At 37.9% G+C, this 20361-nt stretch overlaps 1 protein-coding gene across 1 annotated transcript in view; it reads left to right on the top strand.

Annotated features, from left to right (window-relative positions):
• Positions 1–20361, top strand: part of LAMA2 (laminin subunit alpha 2) — a 290666-nt gene that overhangs the window by 124679 nt on the left and 145626 nt on the right. Inside the window, exons 13-16 of the mRNA XM_033055719.1 lie at positions 3688–3795; positions 4382–4593; positions 10543–10654; positions 14006–14119. Coding sequence (XP_032911610.1) covers positions 3688–3795; positions 4382–4593; positions 10543–10654; positions 14006–14119 — 546 coding nt within the window. The remainder of the gene's footprint in view (positions 1–3687; positions 3796–4381; positions 4594–10542; positions 10655–14005; positions 14120–20361) is intronic.

Genomic DNA, 20361 nt, shown 5'->3' with positions numbered 1-20361 from the left:
CTTTAGCAGGAGAGATCCTGACAACTTGTCTTGGAGGAAAGCATTGGTAGCACATTCACTACTAACAGGAGGAGAAAGACTTGTAAAGTTCGATTTCCATATGAAGAGACACAAGCTTTCCTCATCTCTTGCCTTGCTAATATTTGTAGAGATGTTGTTTGTTTTCAGTGCTGTATTTGTGGTTTACTATCACTTATCTTGGCTTAAAAGTAATATTAGTGGGACAAGACTATAACATCAAGGCATGCTTTACATAGGGTAATACTGGGTGCTTCCTCCTACCCCCCAGCTCTTTTGCTGTTGAGTATGGGCTTTTGTTCACAGGAAAGGAAACATCTTTTCTGCTTCAGTTTTGGTTGACCCTCTATTAGGGTGTGATAAAAAAATGTCTTGAGTGCTCTTTAGTTTTATCCCTAAGAGCATGTAACATAATAGTAGAGTACAGTTATCTGTGAACAATTGCTAAAAGCCCCAAAAACTTACCTACCATAAACTTCTTGGATTAGAACTAAAATAGCTGTAATTTCTCTCTCGTACACTTGTTATTTATTGGGGAGTTCTGCAATTTTTCTTGAGCACATAGATTCTGCCTCCAAAGCTGGGAAGAAATATTTGATGCAATAATCTAAAAACAGGTGGGAGAGACAACGGGAATTCTGTGGAACTTCCTTGACATTTTTAGATAGCTATTCTTGTCTCAACAATACAAACCTTTGGCCGCAACAAGGCAAACTTTTATGCCCTGCTCTTTTTGGTTTTGATGGTCTCAGGTGATAGTCCTTGAAGCAGAACTCTGAATCTTTGGGTGATAGAGAGAAAAATGTGAAAGTAGAGGGAGCTCATGAGTGCCCAGTTTCTGTATTGCAGCTATATATAAAGTTAGTGTGAAAAGTACTTTTTGCACAAGATGACATGCAGCACATTGACTGACCTCTGAATTCCTTTGCCTTTGAATGAACTTGTACTTTAAATATGCAGAGGAAGGAAATTCCCATTGCAAACAATGACAAAAGGAAGTAGTACTTTTTGGTTTATGTAAGTTTAAGAGGGTTTTTAATCTGTATTGGTATTTTACAGCATACAAGATAAATTAATATTCTGAACTGTGAGGTGTTCTCTACAATAACTTCCTTTCGGAGACCTTGTCTTCAGTGTGTGATCCTGTTTGTGATATGCATGTCTTGCCAGTTGCAACAGTGAAACTCAGACTGCTGTGGCTAGCAGAGACCTCAAGAGACTTCTTAGTTATATTCCAACTCTTAGGCGTCATATCCAGAGTATCTCTGACATGTTGAGCTGCTGCTAATTAATGAACTGCTTCAATAGCATTTTCAAGTAATTTGATACTGTTTTGACCATCCTTACAATCAGCTCTCTGTATAGTCAGGCTGAATCTTCTTCATGCCTGCCATGCAGTTGCCACAGGTAAATAAAAAATGGCCACTGCATTTTTCCAGACTTCTACATTTTGGCATACTATTTTCCTATTTTCTCTGACTTTTCTCTTTTTTGGACTAGGCTACCCACCCCTTTCGTCTTGTGTTTCCTGTTGGTTATATATTAGGAGTCCCTAATACGCTCTAGCTGCCCTTCCTTTAGGGTTTTTTCATTTTTCTTTTTTTTTTTTTTCCTGCTTTGTGATCTAGCAGTTCCTGTGTTGGATTTTTATATACTAAGGTAAAGGTTATGTAGCTGAGAAAAAGTAAAACCTGTCTTGGTACATAATTTTTAGGGGTTGCCTGAAACTACCTAATCTTTGTTTTCCCATTATTTTCACTTTCTTGAATCTTTGTCGTTAGTCTGAACTTAAAACAGAAATGGTAAAATTCTGCAAAAGTTACTCTTCTAAAATGTTTGCCTACAGCTGAAAGCAATTCTGGTTACTTCTTGCATCATTTCAGATATCTAGATTTTTCTATTTTCCTCTTGCAACTGCAAACCAGTGTTTAGACTTGACCACAGGCAAAACAAAAATGCTGTAACAAATGAATCCCAAGGGGAAAAAAAAAGGTCTTTTCATGTTGTTTTGGTCAAGGCTTTTAAGTAGTTGCATTGGTCCCAGCAGGTTTGCACACCATGTAGAAAACATGTGATGCCACTGTTTGCCAGTGACTGAACAGGAGGAGCTGCAGACTCCGTTACGGGTGGAGAGGCCTTGCAGAGAGACCTGGACAGGCTAGAGAGCTGGGCCATCACCAACAAAATCTAACAAAAGCAAGAGCTGGATTCTGTCCCTGGGATTGGGGACAAATATTACTTACACACACAAACTGTGGGCTAGGAGGCTAGAGAGCAGTGCTGAGGAAAGAGATCAGGGGGCTTGGGTCTATGACATGTTGAGTGAGCAATGCCCTGGCAGCCAGGAGGGGCCAACCCTGTTCTGGAGGGCATCAGGCACAGCATCTCAGCTGGGCAAGGGAGGGGATTGTCCCGCTCTGCTCTGAGCTGGGCAGCTTCACCTCAAGTAGTGTGTGCACTTTTGGGCACCTCAAGTACATCAGACTATTAAAGTGTGTAAGGAGGAGAGTGACCAAGTTAGTATGAGTGCCTTCCAGCTTGAGATATTCTATGATCCTACTATTCTATGGTCCAAGATCCATGTTATGAATTGGAGGGAATTTTCTGGCTTTAACCTAGCAATTAGCTGTACAGCTTCAGATGGCGTTTTTATATACCTTGATCACTAGTTCAAAATCAGTTGATTTCCAGGCCTTAAATGCTTGAATTAGATTCACCATAAAATAATGAAGATACTGATTTTCACTGCTTTCTGTTGCTACATGTAAAAGCATCCAGTATGATAAACAGATCTGTCTTCAAGAATAACCAGATTATTCTCTTTGTAAACGGCGCAAATTTGCTCTGTGCTCAGCAGTAGGCATTGGAAGGGCAGAAGAATCCCTGTGATTTTAATATTCTTGGAGAGGCGGCTCACGTTGCAATGATGCAGGCACATTTATACCCTAAATGGAGTTCTTGCAGGATTTTATTTACTTATGCTGCTTCCAATGAATTAACAGAAAGCACTATTTCTGTGCTGAACTCTGTCATTCAGGTCTGCAGCTTTTGATTTGCTTCGTACTACATTCCATTTTTAATGGAATAGCTTGTGTCAATGCCATGATTCTGGGGTCTAAAAGAGCATGGAAAAAATATATTGCTGTGACACAAGAGCCTGGTCAGTGACTTCTCACATTGTAGGCTGGGTCAAACTGAGCTAAAGAGCTGAAACATTGTTTTAAAGTAAATTTACTTGACTCCATCAGGGAAATTTCTTACTTTATTTTAAGCTGCAGTTAGTTCCAAGAAAAACAACACAGCCCTTTTTTTTCTGTTTTGATAGTTTGATCCATCAATGGAACTGAAGTTATTGAATTTTCTGTAGGTTGCTGAAGCTGCTGATACAGAGGCCAGTATAAATGAGGACCATATAACTGAACAAATGCATTGAAAATCTAATGCAAGTATCTGGTGGAAATTTGCACATATTTCTTATCTGTTTCGGATTTCTCTGTTAGTCTGTGGGTTTAAGGAATTAGCAGCCTTCAACAGCTGTAATCCTCAGAGATCTGCATGTGGTTTTGCAACACTAGAAATCTACTGATGCTCAAGAAAACTGTCCCCAAATGATTAAGGCCCATTTTCTTTTATTTAATTAGATATTTTTTCTGTCTTTTTATTCCCCAGGTAGCAGCTGCTGGAGGACATCTGAAATTTACAGTTTCCTATCATATCACAGAGGAAGAAGAGGAAAAAAAAGCTAAATTGATGGTTCAATCTGATGTCATCATAGAGGTAAAGTATTTTCAGCCAAAGAAAGAAAAGAAAGAAAAGAAAGAAAAAGAAAGAGACAAAGAGAGAAAGAGAAAATGGTCTGCTTTTTCAGATGTTCAGTGTGAAGTCTCATGGTTGAGAATGCAAAACAGAAGGGCGCACATACTTTCAGCTGATTTCTAGCATGAGAAAATGGACACACTTCAGAAAGCTTCAATATCTCAAGTAGTCTCTGGTATTATTGCAGTAACTTAGAAAACTATAAAGTTTCCTGTTCATCAATGAAGAAATAGAATAGTTGGTCGTTTGAGGTTACGTTTTGACATTCTTTCAGTAGATCTGTTCTTTTGCACTTTGGCATTATATGAATTTACTTTTACCTGCGTAAGCATGACACTAGGTTTTATCTGAATAACCCAAACTTTCTTTTCCACTGCTTTTCAATTCTATCAGGCAAGCCCATTTCAGGTTTATGAAAACTGAATATTATTCCTGATATTTGTTATTCTTGTAAAATATATTATTCAAAGAAATCATGTACCCTGATAGGGCTTTTTTCCATTACTTTTTTCATGTTTAAATCTTTCTCTTTCATGGCTCTCTCTAGGGAGGTGACTTGAAAATCAGTACTCCAAAAGGGATAATTCACCTGCAACCTTCTGAAGAGCACACTGAAGAAATTGTGCTGAAACCAGAATCTTTCTCAGTGCATGGCACCGATGTTCCAGTCAGCAGGAGGGATTTCATGACTATCCTTGCAAATGTGAAGAGGATCCTCATAAGAGCCACATACAGCAATGGGATGAATGCCATCTACAGGTGAATGTGAGAAATGGGTGTCTTTGCTACAGGCAGCTTCTCAAAAGTTGCTTTCTCTCTTCAGAGAAAACGGCTGATGTAATTTAAAACACTTTAATTTATTACCATGCAATCCATAGCATTCATTTACACTTTCAAACTTTTGTTAGTGTGTTTTTCATTTTGGGTAGAGAGGAGGAGGAAGGCAGCAGAAAGAAGCAGCCTTTTAAAAAAATGAAATTATGTGGACTACTAAGGCATGAATGACAGTTTTATAAATATGTTTATTTTATGAACACAGTAATTCCCATGTATATGGTAAATCACGGAGAGCGGTAATAACATGTTGAAGCAGGAAATGATATATTGCTTATATATTGTTTTTCCCATTTAATGACCATATAGGCCACATTAACTGTGAACCAGAGAATAATATCCTGAGTCTCCAAGCTGGAAAAGTGCCTCAAGGGGAATTTTCTATGTTTTTAATCAGTACCACACATAGAACTGGCTAATACCAAAGCCTTTCTCTTGATTCATGTCAGGATGCTGCATGGACTGCTCAAAATCACTGATTTGATGTGAGCACTTCTGAGTCCTCTGATGAAATTAAAGACATATGAGATGATACAGTTGTTCTATTTCAGTTGCTGTGGTATGTTTGAAACTGTAAAGCTCATCTTGCATTTCAAATTTTCCTAAGTGTATGAGCAAGTACTCCAGATGGGCTAGAAGAAAACTTTTCTCCTGATACTGTGATTAACATTAATAGTTAGGTGGTATAAGTAATATTTTTAAAATGTATCATGAAAGTGATTGCATACCTTTTTACTCACAAGGCATGAAACTTGAAATGCTCTCTAATCTACACATCAGTTGATTCAGTGGCATTAGCCAGTTGGGAATGGAGGGATCTGATAGCACATTCAGTGATTATTTGCTGAGAGCACAGGCACAGTTTTTGCTACTGTGAAATTTCTTAAGCAATCTAACCGTAATTTGAATACTTAGGTAATTAAAATATATCCAAAATTGAAAGGCAGGTTGTGTTAACAGCATGTAGTTTTCTGATTTGAGCTTTAGCAGTGTAAATTTTTTCCCTGCAAAAGAATTCACATCTCTTTGGTCTCTGTCTTTTCCTGTGGTTAATTAATATGTATTACATCTCTGTAAGTTTGGGAATTATAACTAACTTGATTTTGGGCCAAACTGCTTCCTAATTTGCTGATTCAGTCATCAACCTTGTATTCTTTTGCATCTCCTTACATCCAGTTTGAAAGCCTTTCATGGTATTTCAGCTCAAATAAAACCTCTGGTTTTTGAGGCGAGCCGAAACACCAGACCAGAGCTCACCTCTTATGCACTATGAGCAGATCATGAGATGCTGCTAATTCACAGCTTACAGCTGAGACTAGTGGGAGCTCAGTGAGTGATGATCCTCTGCTCTCTTCTCGACAAATCATTATTCAAAAATTTCCAAACTAAAGGAGTGCAGGAGCAATTTTGGGGTGAACAATAGGGGCGTTTATGCTGTTTTTAAAGCAGATATGTAGGGCTGACTTTCTTTGGGCCAGAGGTCTTACTGAGTAGTATGGGAAATGCAAACTTTTAAAGGAGATATTTATAACTGACTTTCCTTGGACAAAGGTGTTACTAAGTATGGGAAATGCAAACTTCAGTTGCCAGAGGTTCGCATATATTTGAGTACTGATATTTGTACTAGTAGGAGAAGGGGGGCTCTCCTACAGAGACTGGGCAGTTGTGAAGAAAGTGTAGTGCTGGATGTGCAATGGCTCCATCCTGCCTGTGTGTGGAGCAGTGTGGGTGGGATGGATGAGATCCCCTCTGGGCAGCAGTGTAGAGCTCAGGTAAGCACACACACATAGAACTGGCACAATCTATAGAACGTGCCTTGTAAGTAAGACGTGGCAGAGCTGTCTGGCTAATTTAGAATATATCACTGCCTGCATCCCAGATTACTGCTTTAGACATTTGGTTATGTGTGGTGCCTCACTGTTTCACAGTCTTGTTCATATTCAGCCTTTGGGAACAAGTGGTATGTTATAGATAATTTTCTGAAAGCAGTATTTTAAAATACTCTTTGCATATATAATTTAAGCTTTGCATGTTGGTGACCATCAGCTTCTATATGTAGTGACATTACAGTTGTGAAGACTGGTCCCTTAAAGACAATGAGTTAAAAAGGAGCTAGGGGAAGGAACTGAAGTGATTTTGAAGAGCATATGTTTTGCTAGAAATGGTCTTATATTGCTGGTCCATTTCTCGCTGTCCCGCTGATGTCTCTTACCAGAGAAGAATGCAGTGGTTGCTGTATTACTGTGTCATAAAGTAAACAATTTTAGGAAGCGCTCTCAGGGTGCTCATTGTGGTTTAGCGTGACAGAAGAGAGGATGCGAAATTTCAATCACAATTAAACAAATTTGTTTTTTCATCTTTGATTTAAATGCAGCAATGATAGTTTCACCTGTTAAAGTGGGATTTACGGAATGAAGTCTCCTCGGAACAGTTCATCTTCCCAGGCATCTGTTGTAGCAGGAACAGCATCTACTGCCATCCAACCCTGCTTATGATCTGCTGCGTAGGGATATGGCTAATTTTCAGAATGTGCCTCATTACTGACTTTTTTATATTCTCTTTGACTTTCACTCATGCTAAAACATACTAGGTGCAAAGCTGTGCTCATTACTTGTAAGATCATGCAAAATAACCTTTTCCTCCATATTCTGCCCATTTAGTTCTTCAGGAAAAATGTAGACCCAATGAAGAAGATGTTCTTTGTGATATCTAGGGTAGATTAAGGACTCCAAAGGAGTGGATGGTCTCCAAAGGAAGACATTTTTGAAAATAAATAGTGTAGAGCTAAGCCTTAATAGATAAGCAGATATGATCTAAAAGGTTTTTATTGTCTTTAAATAGGTATGTGCAGTGGACAGATGGATATTCCTCTGAGAGGGTTAAGAGAGTCTGACAGAGACAGAAATATTGCAGGGTTATTAGATCTGTTACGGATGACAATTTCTGCCTCAAAGCACCAGCAGAATTATGCAACATACTAATTAGAGATTGCTACATTAAGCAACCTTTTCATTTAAGTACTGAAAGTTTTCAAAGTGAATAATGTCACCACATGTGTAAGGCTTCCAAGGGTGCTGTTATAATCTGTGCTTAAAAAGGGACCAGAATGGAGACATAAAGTAACTTTCTTACAGTCATGTAGAAAGAGACTTAAAAATTCAATGGAGCTGTTCCATTTGGCGAGAGCTTTGATTTAAAGATTCTAGTTTTACCCTTGTTTGGCTTAACCTACTAGAAACATTAGTTAATCTGTTATGCTTTCAGGTATCAACTAAACAATATTAATGCAATTATGCTGGGTTTTACTCAAGTACGGTTTTGTGCACATTTTTTTTAGGTAATTTTAAGCTTGTAGTGTTTTCATTGCTCTGTGACATAATTAGGAAACTTTCTTATATGAGTGGGCAATTAGATGATCAAGTAGAATAAAGACTGAGACTACAGAAATGCAGCAATCAATCTGAAAGTGAACCCAGTTTCTGGATTCAAAACTAATCCTTCTTTTACTTGAGAGAGCTTCCGAACAGTTTCAGTTAGGTCCATCTATGGTGGAAGGAACGGGACAAGAAAATATAACTATCACTTACTGTTTTGTTTGATCCAATACTGTTAGCTTGTGCTTCAAACAAAGTTTAGTAGCACTGTTTATTCAGTTTCAATATTCAGACTGGTTGCTGATGGGAAGTGCTGCAAACATGCAGATAGGCACTGGAAATTGGAGTGCTAATGAGAATAGATTGCTTGCAACCACATAGAGAGGAGTGAGTGCTAGACACAAGGCAAAAGAGGGAAGAAGAGGCCAAGGTTTGTTTTTTTTTTTCTGTATGCAGAATTGGCTCCAAGACAAATGAGCAATGATTGGGTCACTACTTCATGTGCCTTATGTAGCCAATGTGATTCAGACGCCTGGCAGAGCAGACAGTAAACTATGCTGATACTGCCTGAAACGTCCCCTTCCCTTTTAATCTTGTTTGTTTTTAGAAGTCAACAGTTGCCTGCTGACAGTAACAGTCAGCTTAAATATTTGGTCTTGATGTCTAATCTCAAATTGTTCATGCATCTCCAGGATCCAGTGCCCCATTACTGCCAGTATTATGTATTTTAATGAATGCAGAATGGCATTGAGGAATCAAAATTGCAACATCAAAATGGGAGAAAAGAAAATCACTGCAGCTTTCTTCACTGAGTAACTGTTAATGCTAAAAACTGTTAAACACATTAAAATCCCATTTAGCAAATAGCAGAATGTAATGAAAATTGGAGCAATTCAGTGAATACAAATGTGGGATAATACTGGGCGGATTGTTTCTGTGTGTTAGTGCTTCTCTTTGTTCCAAGATCAATGCTTAGAGGGAACTAGCTGTAGCTCAAAGAAGAAATAGAATTTCACCTTTTAATATGAAATTGTTTCTTCATTTACTGATTATTTTCCTTAAAATTTTAGATTTTTTCACTGGTTAAGTAATCACTATTTTTTATCTAATATCCTAGAGATTGGTTATCTCATTGTAAAGAAAATTCAAATGAAAGATTGCAAAATAAATGTACAGCAATGGAGCGAAGGGGATATACTGAAAAGTGAGAGAGATTTTACTGAAGATCTGAATGGGAATAAGAATCCTTCTCTTTAAACAGTATCAAGAACCTTTTACAGAGTTTCTAGTATCACCAAATCAGATTGAAGTTTCTAACTGTGTTATGCACAATTGTAGTCCTTCCAAAGTCCAGTCATATTCCTAGTGGTGGTAAAATTTCTATTTTTATGAAACTTCTATCTTAATTTGGGAAATCTTCCCCATTACCTTTCATATTTAACTTGTTTGGAATAGTCATAAAATCGAGTGGGAAAATATTCTGTCTTAAGCTTTCCTCCAACTGCTGAAGTAACAACAAAATATTTTTCTTGGATGTTTTCTTGTCCAAGGTCATCCAAACAATTTTCAGGATTTTTTTGCAGCCAAGAGATAAATGCCCTACTATGAGGAGGAAAAAACTTTTAAATAAAATGTATATCATGAATAAAAGGTATTTTCTGCTGAAGACAATTCAAAATAAGCTCTTCAAGTAGCTCTAGTTATCAAGCACTCTGTTAAGATTGCTGGGTGAAATAGAAGTAATTTAACCTCTGTAATGCATTAATGTTCCTTCAAATTCTCATAAGAATTAAACTCCCAAATCCCAGTTTCTCTCCATAGAAATATACTCTTGAGATAAATTATATCTTTCTCTCATCATACTTCCATGCTTTTGAAATAAAAATCATGGTCACTGCTCACCTAAACATCAACTGTTTAGTACTTTTTTCTCTGGCACTGGGGAGACCAGGGTATATGGCAGAAGATTTCCTTTTTGTTTTCATGTACATACATTTTTCTTTCATATATGTAGTACTTAGATCCTCAATCCTTCTAGACAGGGCTGACATCTTTTCCAGAGGTCAAACCTCCAGAGTAAAAATACCTTATATCCAAAACTTAGTAATGTAATATTTTAGAAAGTTGGGCGAGTGGTTCATAAATTTTGAAGACTCTGCTTAGTGTCAGATTTGCTCTATATGCAGCTGCAATGCAAGTTGGCACATGTGGCTTGCAGGCCAGGAATAGCCTTCTATCTCCTGGTACAGTGCTGCAAGACTTTTTAAATCTATTTTTATCAGTGAGTATCTGACCATAGTCTCTCTCACATGATGAACAAAAATAGTAACAAGCCTACAGACATATAGTTTAGGAAGAGATAGATGAATATGAAAACCTTCTTCTTTTTAAGCTGGGGAACAGAAACAAGCCACTCTATATCAGTATAAAGTGTTGGTTGTGTTCAGCTGCACATATCCATCTGATTTGTTGTTCTGCCTGTTTAATTTGTTACATCCAGATTAAGAAATGTTATTATGGAAGCTGCTGACCACACTTCAAGGGGGAGAAGGGTAGCATCTGCAGTGGAGTTGTGTGAGTGCCCTCCAGGCTATGATGGTACCTCCTGTGAGGTGAGTATCATGATGCAGTCTAGTTCAATGTTGCTAATATGGTGATAGCTGGAAGCAGACAGTAGACCTGTGTTGGTAGAGAATAGAGCAGTCCCTTCTTGTTAGGAATTTGCCATGGCTTGACTAGGTATCTTTATTCCCAGGTGATGGTTCATTATATCTGATAATATTCAAAATCTGAAATTTTACACCCCTGTGATGATTTCCAACTTGTGAAAAGACATTTTGGTTCGTAAAAAGGAAGTGGGAACAGTATTTGTACTCTTTAGCCAATTGATAATACAAATGGATGAACACAATTAGAAGGAAAATGGCAGTTTTCTGACTTCTGCATGACAAAGATGGATTGATTTATTTGAGTTAATGGGATTGAGTTTCTTCTTTTGTTTTCCCAGGGCTTTGCCATTTGCCTTGGAGTTGTTGAGAATTGTGTTCTCTGTGTCACTTTATTTTGCTCATATTAACAGATAATAATGTAGGCACGTGCTCAGAAAAATACCCACTTCCCTAACAAATTCATTAGTTCCCACAGAATGTGTTCATACAAGTATGTGTGTGATTAACTACATCACATGGGCATTGCTTGGGGTAAATAGAAGCCAAAAAACATTTTTCAAAAGCTTTGCCTTTAAGGAAATAGTTTCAAACACAAAGATGCTCTGCTTCACAAAACTACAAACAGTATGCCATTTACACAGGCACTCTAGGCATTTGCTTGTCAACTCTCTTTTTCTTTAAAAATTTTCATGCTTATATGTGATATTTAGGGTTTGGAGTCTAGTCTCATGCCAAGTGTGGTTGGTTGTTGCTGGGGCTAGATGAACTAATGTAGAAAGAAGGCCTGAAGGAATTAATGGATATTCCTATCACTTCCAAAGTGGTACAGATGGAAAAATAACTGTAGAAGAATAGTTCTTACCTTGGCTGAGAAATAATTTGTCTGTTCAATTATTTTAAGAAAAATGCTAGATGCAGTATGCTGTGTTTCACACTTTTTATCACTTGTTCATTTAATCTCCCAGTGCAGATTTAAGCATGATGTCCACAAGAGTAATTGGAAAATCCCTGATTGCAGATATTTCAGTATCTACTTTTGTTATAGAAGCTGAAGAGCTTTGGTGGAATTCCTGTCTTGGTGTTGTTGAAATTGTCTGTCCAACATTATGTCCTTCAGTGCTAAACCTTCTCTTCAATCTTAAACAGTCCCTGAAATTTGATACATACCTAAGGTCATATTCCACAAGAGAAAATACATATAGCTGCAAATTTAAAGTTTCTATGCATGCTAGTGGGCATAGAAAAAGGTGAAGTTTAAGACTTCCAGACAGACAGTAGTTAAGAAAGTATGGAAAGAGAAGTTGAAAATGTCCTTTTTTTTCCCCAGTTACCATTTTTGTATCTTCTTCTGTATACTTTCAGCCTTGTTCAACATTTTATTTCTGCCAGTTTCAACCAAGCAGAGTGTCATTTTTATTGATTTTGTGCAGTTTTTCAGTTCCATTTTCACTTCATTATTTAATTTATTGTATAGCATAGTGATGATGTGGTACCTGGCATAGATGCTGCCACACTAAAAACAACTATTATTTTCTTATTTTCATGCTATGAATGTTTTGACATGTTCTTCCAAAGACAACAATCGCATTTAAATTATGCTGTCTCTTTGAAGATTTTTTATTCTGTAAATTTGGAATTTATTTTTTACAAGACCAAATAAAATACGTACATTTCTGTAAGCGTAGAAACACAGAATTCCAAACATGGGTGAAGCAGATAAAATTTGAAATTTCTGCTACGTGTTGGACCCCTTTGTGATAATTACTTTGCTCCAGTTATGAATTTTCTTGCTTTTGTCAACATCTTCACATCTAATTACTCTTCTCCCTCAGATTTGTTTCCATTCTCTGTGCCCTTTTACTTCTGCTCCAGGAGGAGTTGTGTTTAACTTGCATCTCTGTGATGGTCGAGAACTTTCCCAGCTGTTGAATGTTACATGATTTCTTTTCTTAAGATCTCAGTCTCTAATCTTTTTGTTCTGTTCTGAGCACTGCTATTAATATTTCATGTATCAGCTCTTAGTGACTTTTGGAGTCTTGTCCTGAGCAATATCATGCGTATCTGTGCACAAGAGATTGTTTTCAGTCACCAAAAGAGGGAAAAGATTTATAGATCTGTGCAGAAACCACTTGTATCTCATGCCACAGAAAGAAAAATACAGCAATTTCTTTTAAACTGTTTTTAGATTTTGGATTTTATAACTCTAGATTTTTTTATTTTTACAGGGATTTTTTTAGGAATGTGTAATGAAGAATGTAAAGAAGGAAAAATAAGGATAATATCTAAGGTTTTGGATTGTTTTTAAAGAATCATTTCAATTAATCTTCAGATTACTTTCATGTTTTCAAGAGTAAGACAAAAAGGGACATGCTTATTTTTATAAAGAAGATTCTGTTTGTTACATTTTTGGAGAGTGTATGTGAAGGGGAATAGATTTTCTTGGTTAAATTATACTTTTAGTGTTATGTCAGTGCAAAACTTTCTCTTTGCATTATCCAGATGTTTTAAAGGTCATAAATCTGTCATGTAATTTTTACCTTATGCAAAATTATTGGCTCATGTGAGCAGTCTTATTGTAGGATAGTTTGCAAAAACTATAGCCCTTTGTGAGATATACAGTAAGGAAGACTGCTGCTTGGCTTCTTGTTATGAGCAAATAGAGTAGCTGAATTTTCACTGATGAATCACAGTTGTATGGTGTCACCTTTCCTACAAAACAACTGGCCATGTATTTAATATTTATTTGAATTTTACATTTAAAAAAGAAAATTAAAATTACTATCTTTAAGGAGGGCAATTTGTAAATAAAAGGATAGCCTTATTTTCAGCCTGTGTTTTATTTCAGTGTAGTCTTTTGCTGGAGTCCTAGCAAGACTAAATGGTATTTTAATTTCTCTTTGTGCTGGAATTTCTCAGATAACATTTTTGTTGTTTTGAGGACTTTTTCATCCTTCTCTCTTCTTCAGTATTTCAGCTTCTGGCTGTTTTTCAGTCTGTACCTCTTGCTTTCATGCTGTCATATTTCAATTCTTCATTTCTCTGCTTTATTTTACCATTTCAGAAGAATGATCAAGTCAAAGCTTCCTCTAATCGCACACCTGCAGTTAAGGCTAAGGTCAGTGCAAAGCCACAGCACCAGAAAGAAGAATTTTCTAGAGAAATGTTGGTATTTTTATTCATTTGGCAATGTTCATGTTTGTTGTGTGTACAAGCATCAAATCCAAGAAATTTTTAAAAATCCATTGCTTCCTCTGTTCAAACGAGAGTTTAACTTTTTATGTAACTTTTTTGCAGTCATGCTGGCCTCGACACAGGCGTGTGAATGGCACAATCTTTGGTGGAGTTTGTGCACCATGTACATGCTTTGGTCATGCAGATGTGTGTGATGACATCACAGGAGCATGCCTGGTAAGTGTCCCTACAGGAAACAATGGGCATGGCCAACATCAGTCCAGTATGCCTGTGCAATTGAATTAGTGACCTCTGAGACCTGAAATAATCAAGAAGAAAAATGCCAACAAGTAACAGGTTTGGGTTAAGGATGCCCTCATAGCAAAATATTAAATCTTTAACAGTTAAGAAGAGATTTGATTTATCACATAGGTTCTATGTTTTTAAAATACAATGGTTTTAAGGTATGGCATGCAGAAAGTAGGAAATGTATGATTGCTTTTTTGTGCAAGATTTACCTTCCCCTCCCATTTGTCTCCTGTAGTATATTCAATTTATAGTATGTAGCAGCTAACATTGTGAATTTTGTTCTAGATGGATGAGAAGATATTGTTAATGTCTTCCTTCTAAATTCGTTGTAAACCTTGAAGGAACACTTAATGAAGAGTAATTGAGAAAAATAATAAAACCATATGATCTTAGCAAATCAGATTTTTTTTCTTGTAGACTACAGAGATTTTGTGTAGTTACCTACTAATTCAGCAATAAAATCTATGATATTATCCCCAGTAATCCTACCAGCACACCACTGTTTCCCGCCTGTTCAGTAGCCTTTTGGAATGGGTGAATTATGCTGAATATACTTTTCTGATTGACTCAAGGGCATTTTTAGTTTTATATTGTCTGACATGGCATGATGCTTGAAACAACATGTCTAATTTCATTAGTCTTGCAGAAGCACAATTTAAGCCAGTGCCAATTTAGTGGGATATACTCTCATTTCCCTGCAGAATTTTGAGCAGACTCTGTAATGTGCATGTTTCTAAATGTTCCCTTTTATTTCCTTAAGAAAAACCTGCTGGGAAAATGCCAAAATGAAAATTCAGACTTTTTCCAATATAATTTGGCACTTAGAATTATCACTGTTCTTCCTGTTTTGCTCATAGAAGATGCTTAATTGCAATGCAGTGCAAAACAAGATATCCTTAATGCGTGGATCAGTGGATTTTTCAAATTGCTTTTTCATGAATAGAAGTTTAAAATTATTCTCAATTTAATTATACTGTAAGCCTCAAAGAAGTACCTAGAATGAAAAACACATTTGACGTGACAGTCGTGTTTTGAATTTTTCACTTAATACTCAGTGAAAATGTTTATCGCTAGGATAATATGGATTTGTGTTCCCTGACAAAAGTTTTCTTGCATTAATGACCGTATTCTCCAGCTACAATGTTTATAATATCCCTGTGGGATAAAATCAATTAACAGGAGAGAAAAGGAAGGAAGAATCTTGTTTAAGGTATGCCACAACTGTTGACTATTTTGCTTAGGGGTACATAGCCAGATGTAAGTTCTGAGGTTATTGGCTTTTGTGTCTTCAAGTTTTAGCCTCTGCGCAGCTTCTCTCTTTATTTTTGTCTGTAGCACCAGCCTGGATAAGAGAAGGCCACAAAGGCTGTATATTTTTTTTTGTGCTTTTTGGCTGATGTAAACGGTTGACTCAGGCAGTGGAGCTCCCCCTTCTGATGTTTCAAGGGTGCTGGTGTGAAATAACATGGAACTGACAAGGAAGTGGAAAATAACCAGCTGAAGATGCACTTTCATCTATACACTTTATCAAGCACTCTGTATTTTATGTCTTCTGTAGCTTATACTAGATCTGGCTATAGAGAAGAGATGCACAGGGAGCTTAAAATCAGTTCTGGATTTTTTTACAACTTTGAAAGCACTATAAGTCAGATTGGTTAGTATCCATGCAGGCTATTAAATGCTGCTATTCAATTTGGATCATAAGCCTTTTGAAGTGAAAGGGAGAGAAGTCTGAATGCTGAAAAAGAGAAATGTTTCACATCAAAGGCATTCTTTCTATTGAGGTTTACACAGCCTTTTGGCCTCCTTATTATTATTCATGGTGTTTTTTCAGTAATACAACAGACAATTTAGGCATCTAATTTACTGATATGATACTTCTTTTTGCTCTTCCTTAGCTTTGAAATGTAGTTGAAAAGAAGCTGAAATCTGTTTTTGACTCATGATAAAAGCTCAAATCATCTACTTTGACACAGGCCTGTATAAAAAGCTCGTTTTAACATATATCTTGCAGTAACCTGTAAAGCCCTTTGATCCCCACAGCAGCCAAAGAGGGCTGCACGATACCTTGTTCTCGTTACCATTCTGATATACATAACTGCTTTGGTACATAGGGCAATTTGGAACATTCAGAAATACTCTTTTGTGCTATTACATGTACACATTTACAGTAGATTTAGGAGGTTGGTTAAACCTAAACTTTGTGAAAAGCAAGCACGTTTCGAGGTGTTTCATTCATTGCAGGATACTATGTTCCTGTTAGTAAACCCAAAGAAAGTAGATCTTTCTCCCCAATTATATGCTCAAATTGCCCTAAGTGGGCAGTTACCAGTGGCATCCATTTCGTATTGTAGTCCTCTGTGTCTAAGCACCATATAGCATTTAGGATGAGGCAGGTCAGTGCTGATGGATGTGTGCTTTAGACAGTGTTCATCACCAGAGCGACAAAATGTCTTTACTCATCTTCATATACACCATAACAAAATTACATATCCTAGCCTGAATGCAGTACAGGCTCTTGTTCAACTGAAGATATGTAAAGCCTCTGCAACATCCTGATTACATTTATATTGATACACCAGGAACGGGAAATGTCTGTGTCATCTTGACATTATGGTGGTTTGAAAATTCTAGCAGAGCTTATTCATGCTTCCAAAGGCAGAATACCATTGTCTGGTCTAGACGGTTGGGAATATACTAAAATAGGTGCCCAAGCTTACTTTCTTTAGCTGGCTTTAACAGCTTCCCTGGTTGTCTCTGTGACAGGTATCCTGAGAAAGGGCAACAGTATGCCAAATGTGCTATCTTGGACTCTGTCATAATCCCTGTATAAGGTTTTATTTTCATCACAAGCATTCTATTCTAAATGTTTTTTCCATGTTCTTATACACTCAGCTGCATATGCAGAAGTGGTTCTCAGTGTGAATTTATGGTTCTCTGATATTGGGCATAAAGAAGTTCATTTGGTTTCCTACAAAAAATTAGGGCTGTCTCAATAGGAAATGGTGGAAAACACTCTCCAGGACATCAGCCAGCACGCTTGTAGGGACCAAGGTCTGAGTCATACAAAAAATTTTGGACAAAAATAAATCCCGCAGTTTTAATTACACAGAGATTGTCTAACTGAAGTTTAAAGATGTTTAGAGGTAAAAGAGGTACAGAAAATTAATGCATTCAAAATAGTGTGAGACATAATTGAAAACATAAGTATTTGGACATAAAATTGTTCCTGGCCACAAAGTCTACGGATCTGTGAAAAAAAAGATGGATTTTACCAAACCACTAGATCAATGTGTTGGAATGACCTCTATTTCCATGGGAATAAAAAGAAAGCAGCTATAATGTACTGAGCAAGTTAGAGAAGTTAATCACGATCTATTTCATACCCAGTCTCATGACATGAAAAAAAAACCAGTATAGTTTTCCTATGAACGTGAAATTAAGACATCAGAGGCTTAAACACACTTTAAGGAAATAATCTCAGTATAATTAGACATTGCTCAAACCAGATGATGTTCAAAACCATTGCTGTACATTTGGCAAGTTTCAAACTGAGATTCAGCCAATTGATATCAAGAAAGAACAAATCTTTCATGAGTGTTGATAATATTTTTAGAAGGACTTGTCTACTTCAGTACTTAAAGTACTGATCTGTAAATGTGGCAGATTAGCAAGAAGTTTAATGTATTGCTGAAGAGAACAGGCAGATCAGGTCACATCTGCATACTACATAATCCTTTTTTTTTGTCCTGTGAGGTCCAAATTAGCTCAAGGGGAAAGGTATAGGATACACAGGATCATTATTTCTCAGATATAAACTAACATACATAATATGGTATGTTCATATTTTGGTCCTATATATGTGGGGTTCTCTTTTTTGTTTGTTTTTAAGTTTAAATATTGATTCATTGCTTTTGAACATGCTGGGGACCATCAGTATTAGTCGCTTTTTAAGCACTGCCTCCTAAGGGCACAGGGACAGGCAATTCCAAAATGTCAGAAGTCAAGCAGGCAGAAGGCTAGTTTGGCTGGACAACGATCTTCTTTGGGAGATAAGGCAAAAAATGAAGGTACATGCAGTGGGAGTAAGATCAGGTGATGTGGGAGGAATACAGAAATGTTGCTTGCTGCAGGGAAAACTGGTGTGGTCAAAGCTTAACCGGAGTTGAAGCTGGAGACAAATATGAGAGGCAATAATAAGAGGATTTTTAAAATAAGTTAACAGCAAGAGGTAGTGCAGAAATAATATCAGCCCACTGCAGGATGAAGATGGTCCCCTCACAAACTGGGACAAAGGCAAGGCAGAGATGTTTAATTCTTTCTTTGGCTTTGTCTCCAACACTGATGATGGGCTAAAGGGGTCCCAGTGCCTTGAGCTGAAGGACCATGACTGTGAGCATGATAAACTCTCAGCATACTCTGAACTAGTGTGGCATCTGCTGGTTCCATATAAGTCTGTGGGACCTGATAGGATTCATACAAGAATATTCCAAGAGCTGGCTGATGTCATACTGAGGCCTCTCTCAATGATTTTTGAACAGCCTTGGAAATATGGAAAGATTGTAGTTTAGAGAAAGTGGGCTAACATTTGAATTTTCAAAAAGGTTGGAAAGGATGTCATGGGAACCGTAGGCCTGTCAATCTCATTTCAGTATATGTAAAATCATGGAGAAGATTTTTCTGGGAGGTATTGAAAACACCCGAAGGATGGTGCAGTAATCAGTCACAGCCAGAATGGCTTCATGAGGGGAGAATCCAGCTTATCAAGTTTAATATCGTTTTATGACAAGGTAACCCACCTAGGTGACCAAGGGCAGCCAGTTGATGCAATCTTTCTGGATTTCAGTACTGTCTCTCACAGGATCCTTGTGGACTAAATGTCCAACACACAGCTGGATAAACACCTCATGAGATGGGTGAGCAGCTGACTCATGGGTCAGGCACAGAGGGTTGTAGTGAATGGGGTGACATCAAACTGATGTCCTGTCACTGGTGGGGTTCCACAGGACTCCATCCTTGGCCCTGGGCTCTTCAACATCTTCTTTAATGACTTGGATGCAGAACGCAAAAGGGTACTGTGTAAGTTTGCCAATGTTACTGATTTGGGTGAAGCTGTTGATTCCCCTGAGGGCAGAGAGGACCTGCAGAGAGACACAGACAAATTAGTGAGATGGGCTCACCAACCAAATGAAGCTTGACAAAAGAAAGTGCCAGATTGTGCATCTGGGATGGGACAACTATGGAAATATGTACAGACTGGGGATTGAGAGGCTGGAGAGCAGTGCCATGGAAAGGGACTTGGGGGTCCTGGTCCATGGCAAGTTGAACAAGAGTCAGCAGTGCCCTGGCAGCCAGGAGGGCCAACCCTGTCCTGGGGGGCATCAGGCACAGCATTTCCAGCTGGGCAAGGGAGGGGATTGTCCTGCTCTGCTCTGAGCTGGGGCAGCCTCACCTTGAATATTATGCGTAGTTTGGGGTGCCACAATATAACAAGGACATTAAACTATTAGAAAGTGTCTGGTGGAGGACTAAAAAGATGGTGAAGGGCCATGAGGGGAAGCTGCATGAGGAGCACCTGAGATCACTGAGATCACTACTCAGCCTGAAGGAGACAGAGGGGAGATCTCACTGCAGTTAAAACTTCATTGTCAGGAGGAGCAGGCACTGATCTCTGCTCTGCAGTGAACAGTGGCAGGACTTGAATGAATGGCTTGGAGTTGTGTCAGGAGAGGTTGAGGTTGGATATTAAGAGAAGGTTCTTCACCCAGAGGGTGGTTGGGCACTGGAACAGCTCCCCAGGGAAGAGGTCACAGCACCCTTGACAGAGCTCAAGAGGTGTTTGGACAATGCTCTCAAGCACATGGTGTGACTCCTGGGGAGTCCTGCACAGGGACAGGAGTTAGACTCTGATCCTACGAGCTGTGGATATTCTATCATTTTGTGACTGTGAGGAGTTAAACACAGAGGTCCGGATTGAGTAGGAGTAGATACAGTACATGGAAATTACTGATATTAAAGTGCCAGAAAATAATTCATCAAAGTGAAGGTGGTCAGGTCTTTGTAACAAGAAATACTTTCCTACAAAATGGAAGGTTTCAGGTGTTTTGCTTTAAAAAGCAGAACCTGCGAATACCGCTCAGCAAGAGATGTGAAACTTTAGTGTATTACCT

Source organism: Catharus ustulatus, chromosome 3 (genome assembly GCF_009819885.2).
Source record: "Catharus ustulatus isolate bCatUst1 chromosome 3, bCatUst1.pri.v2, whole genome shotgun sequence".
Taxonomy (NCBI): Eukaryota; Metazoa; Chordata; class Aves; order Passeriformes; family Turdidae; genus Catharus; species Catharus ustulatus.
Note: the sequence above shows the minus strand (reverse complement) of the source record. Positions and strands in the feature narration are given on the sequence as shown.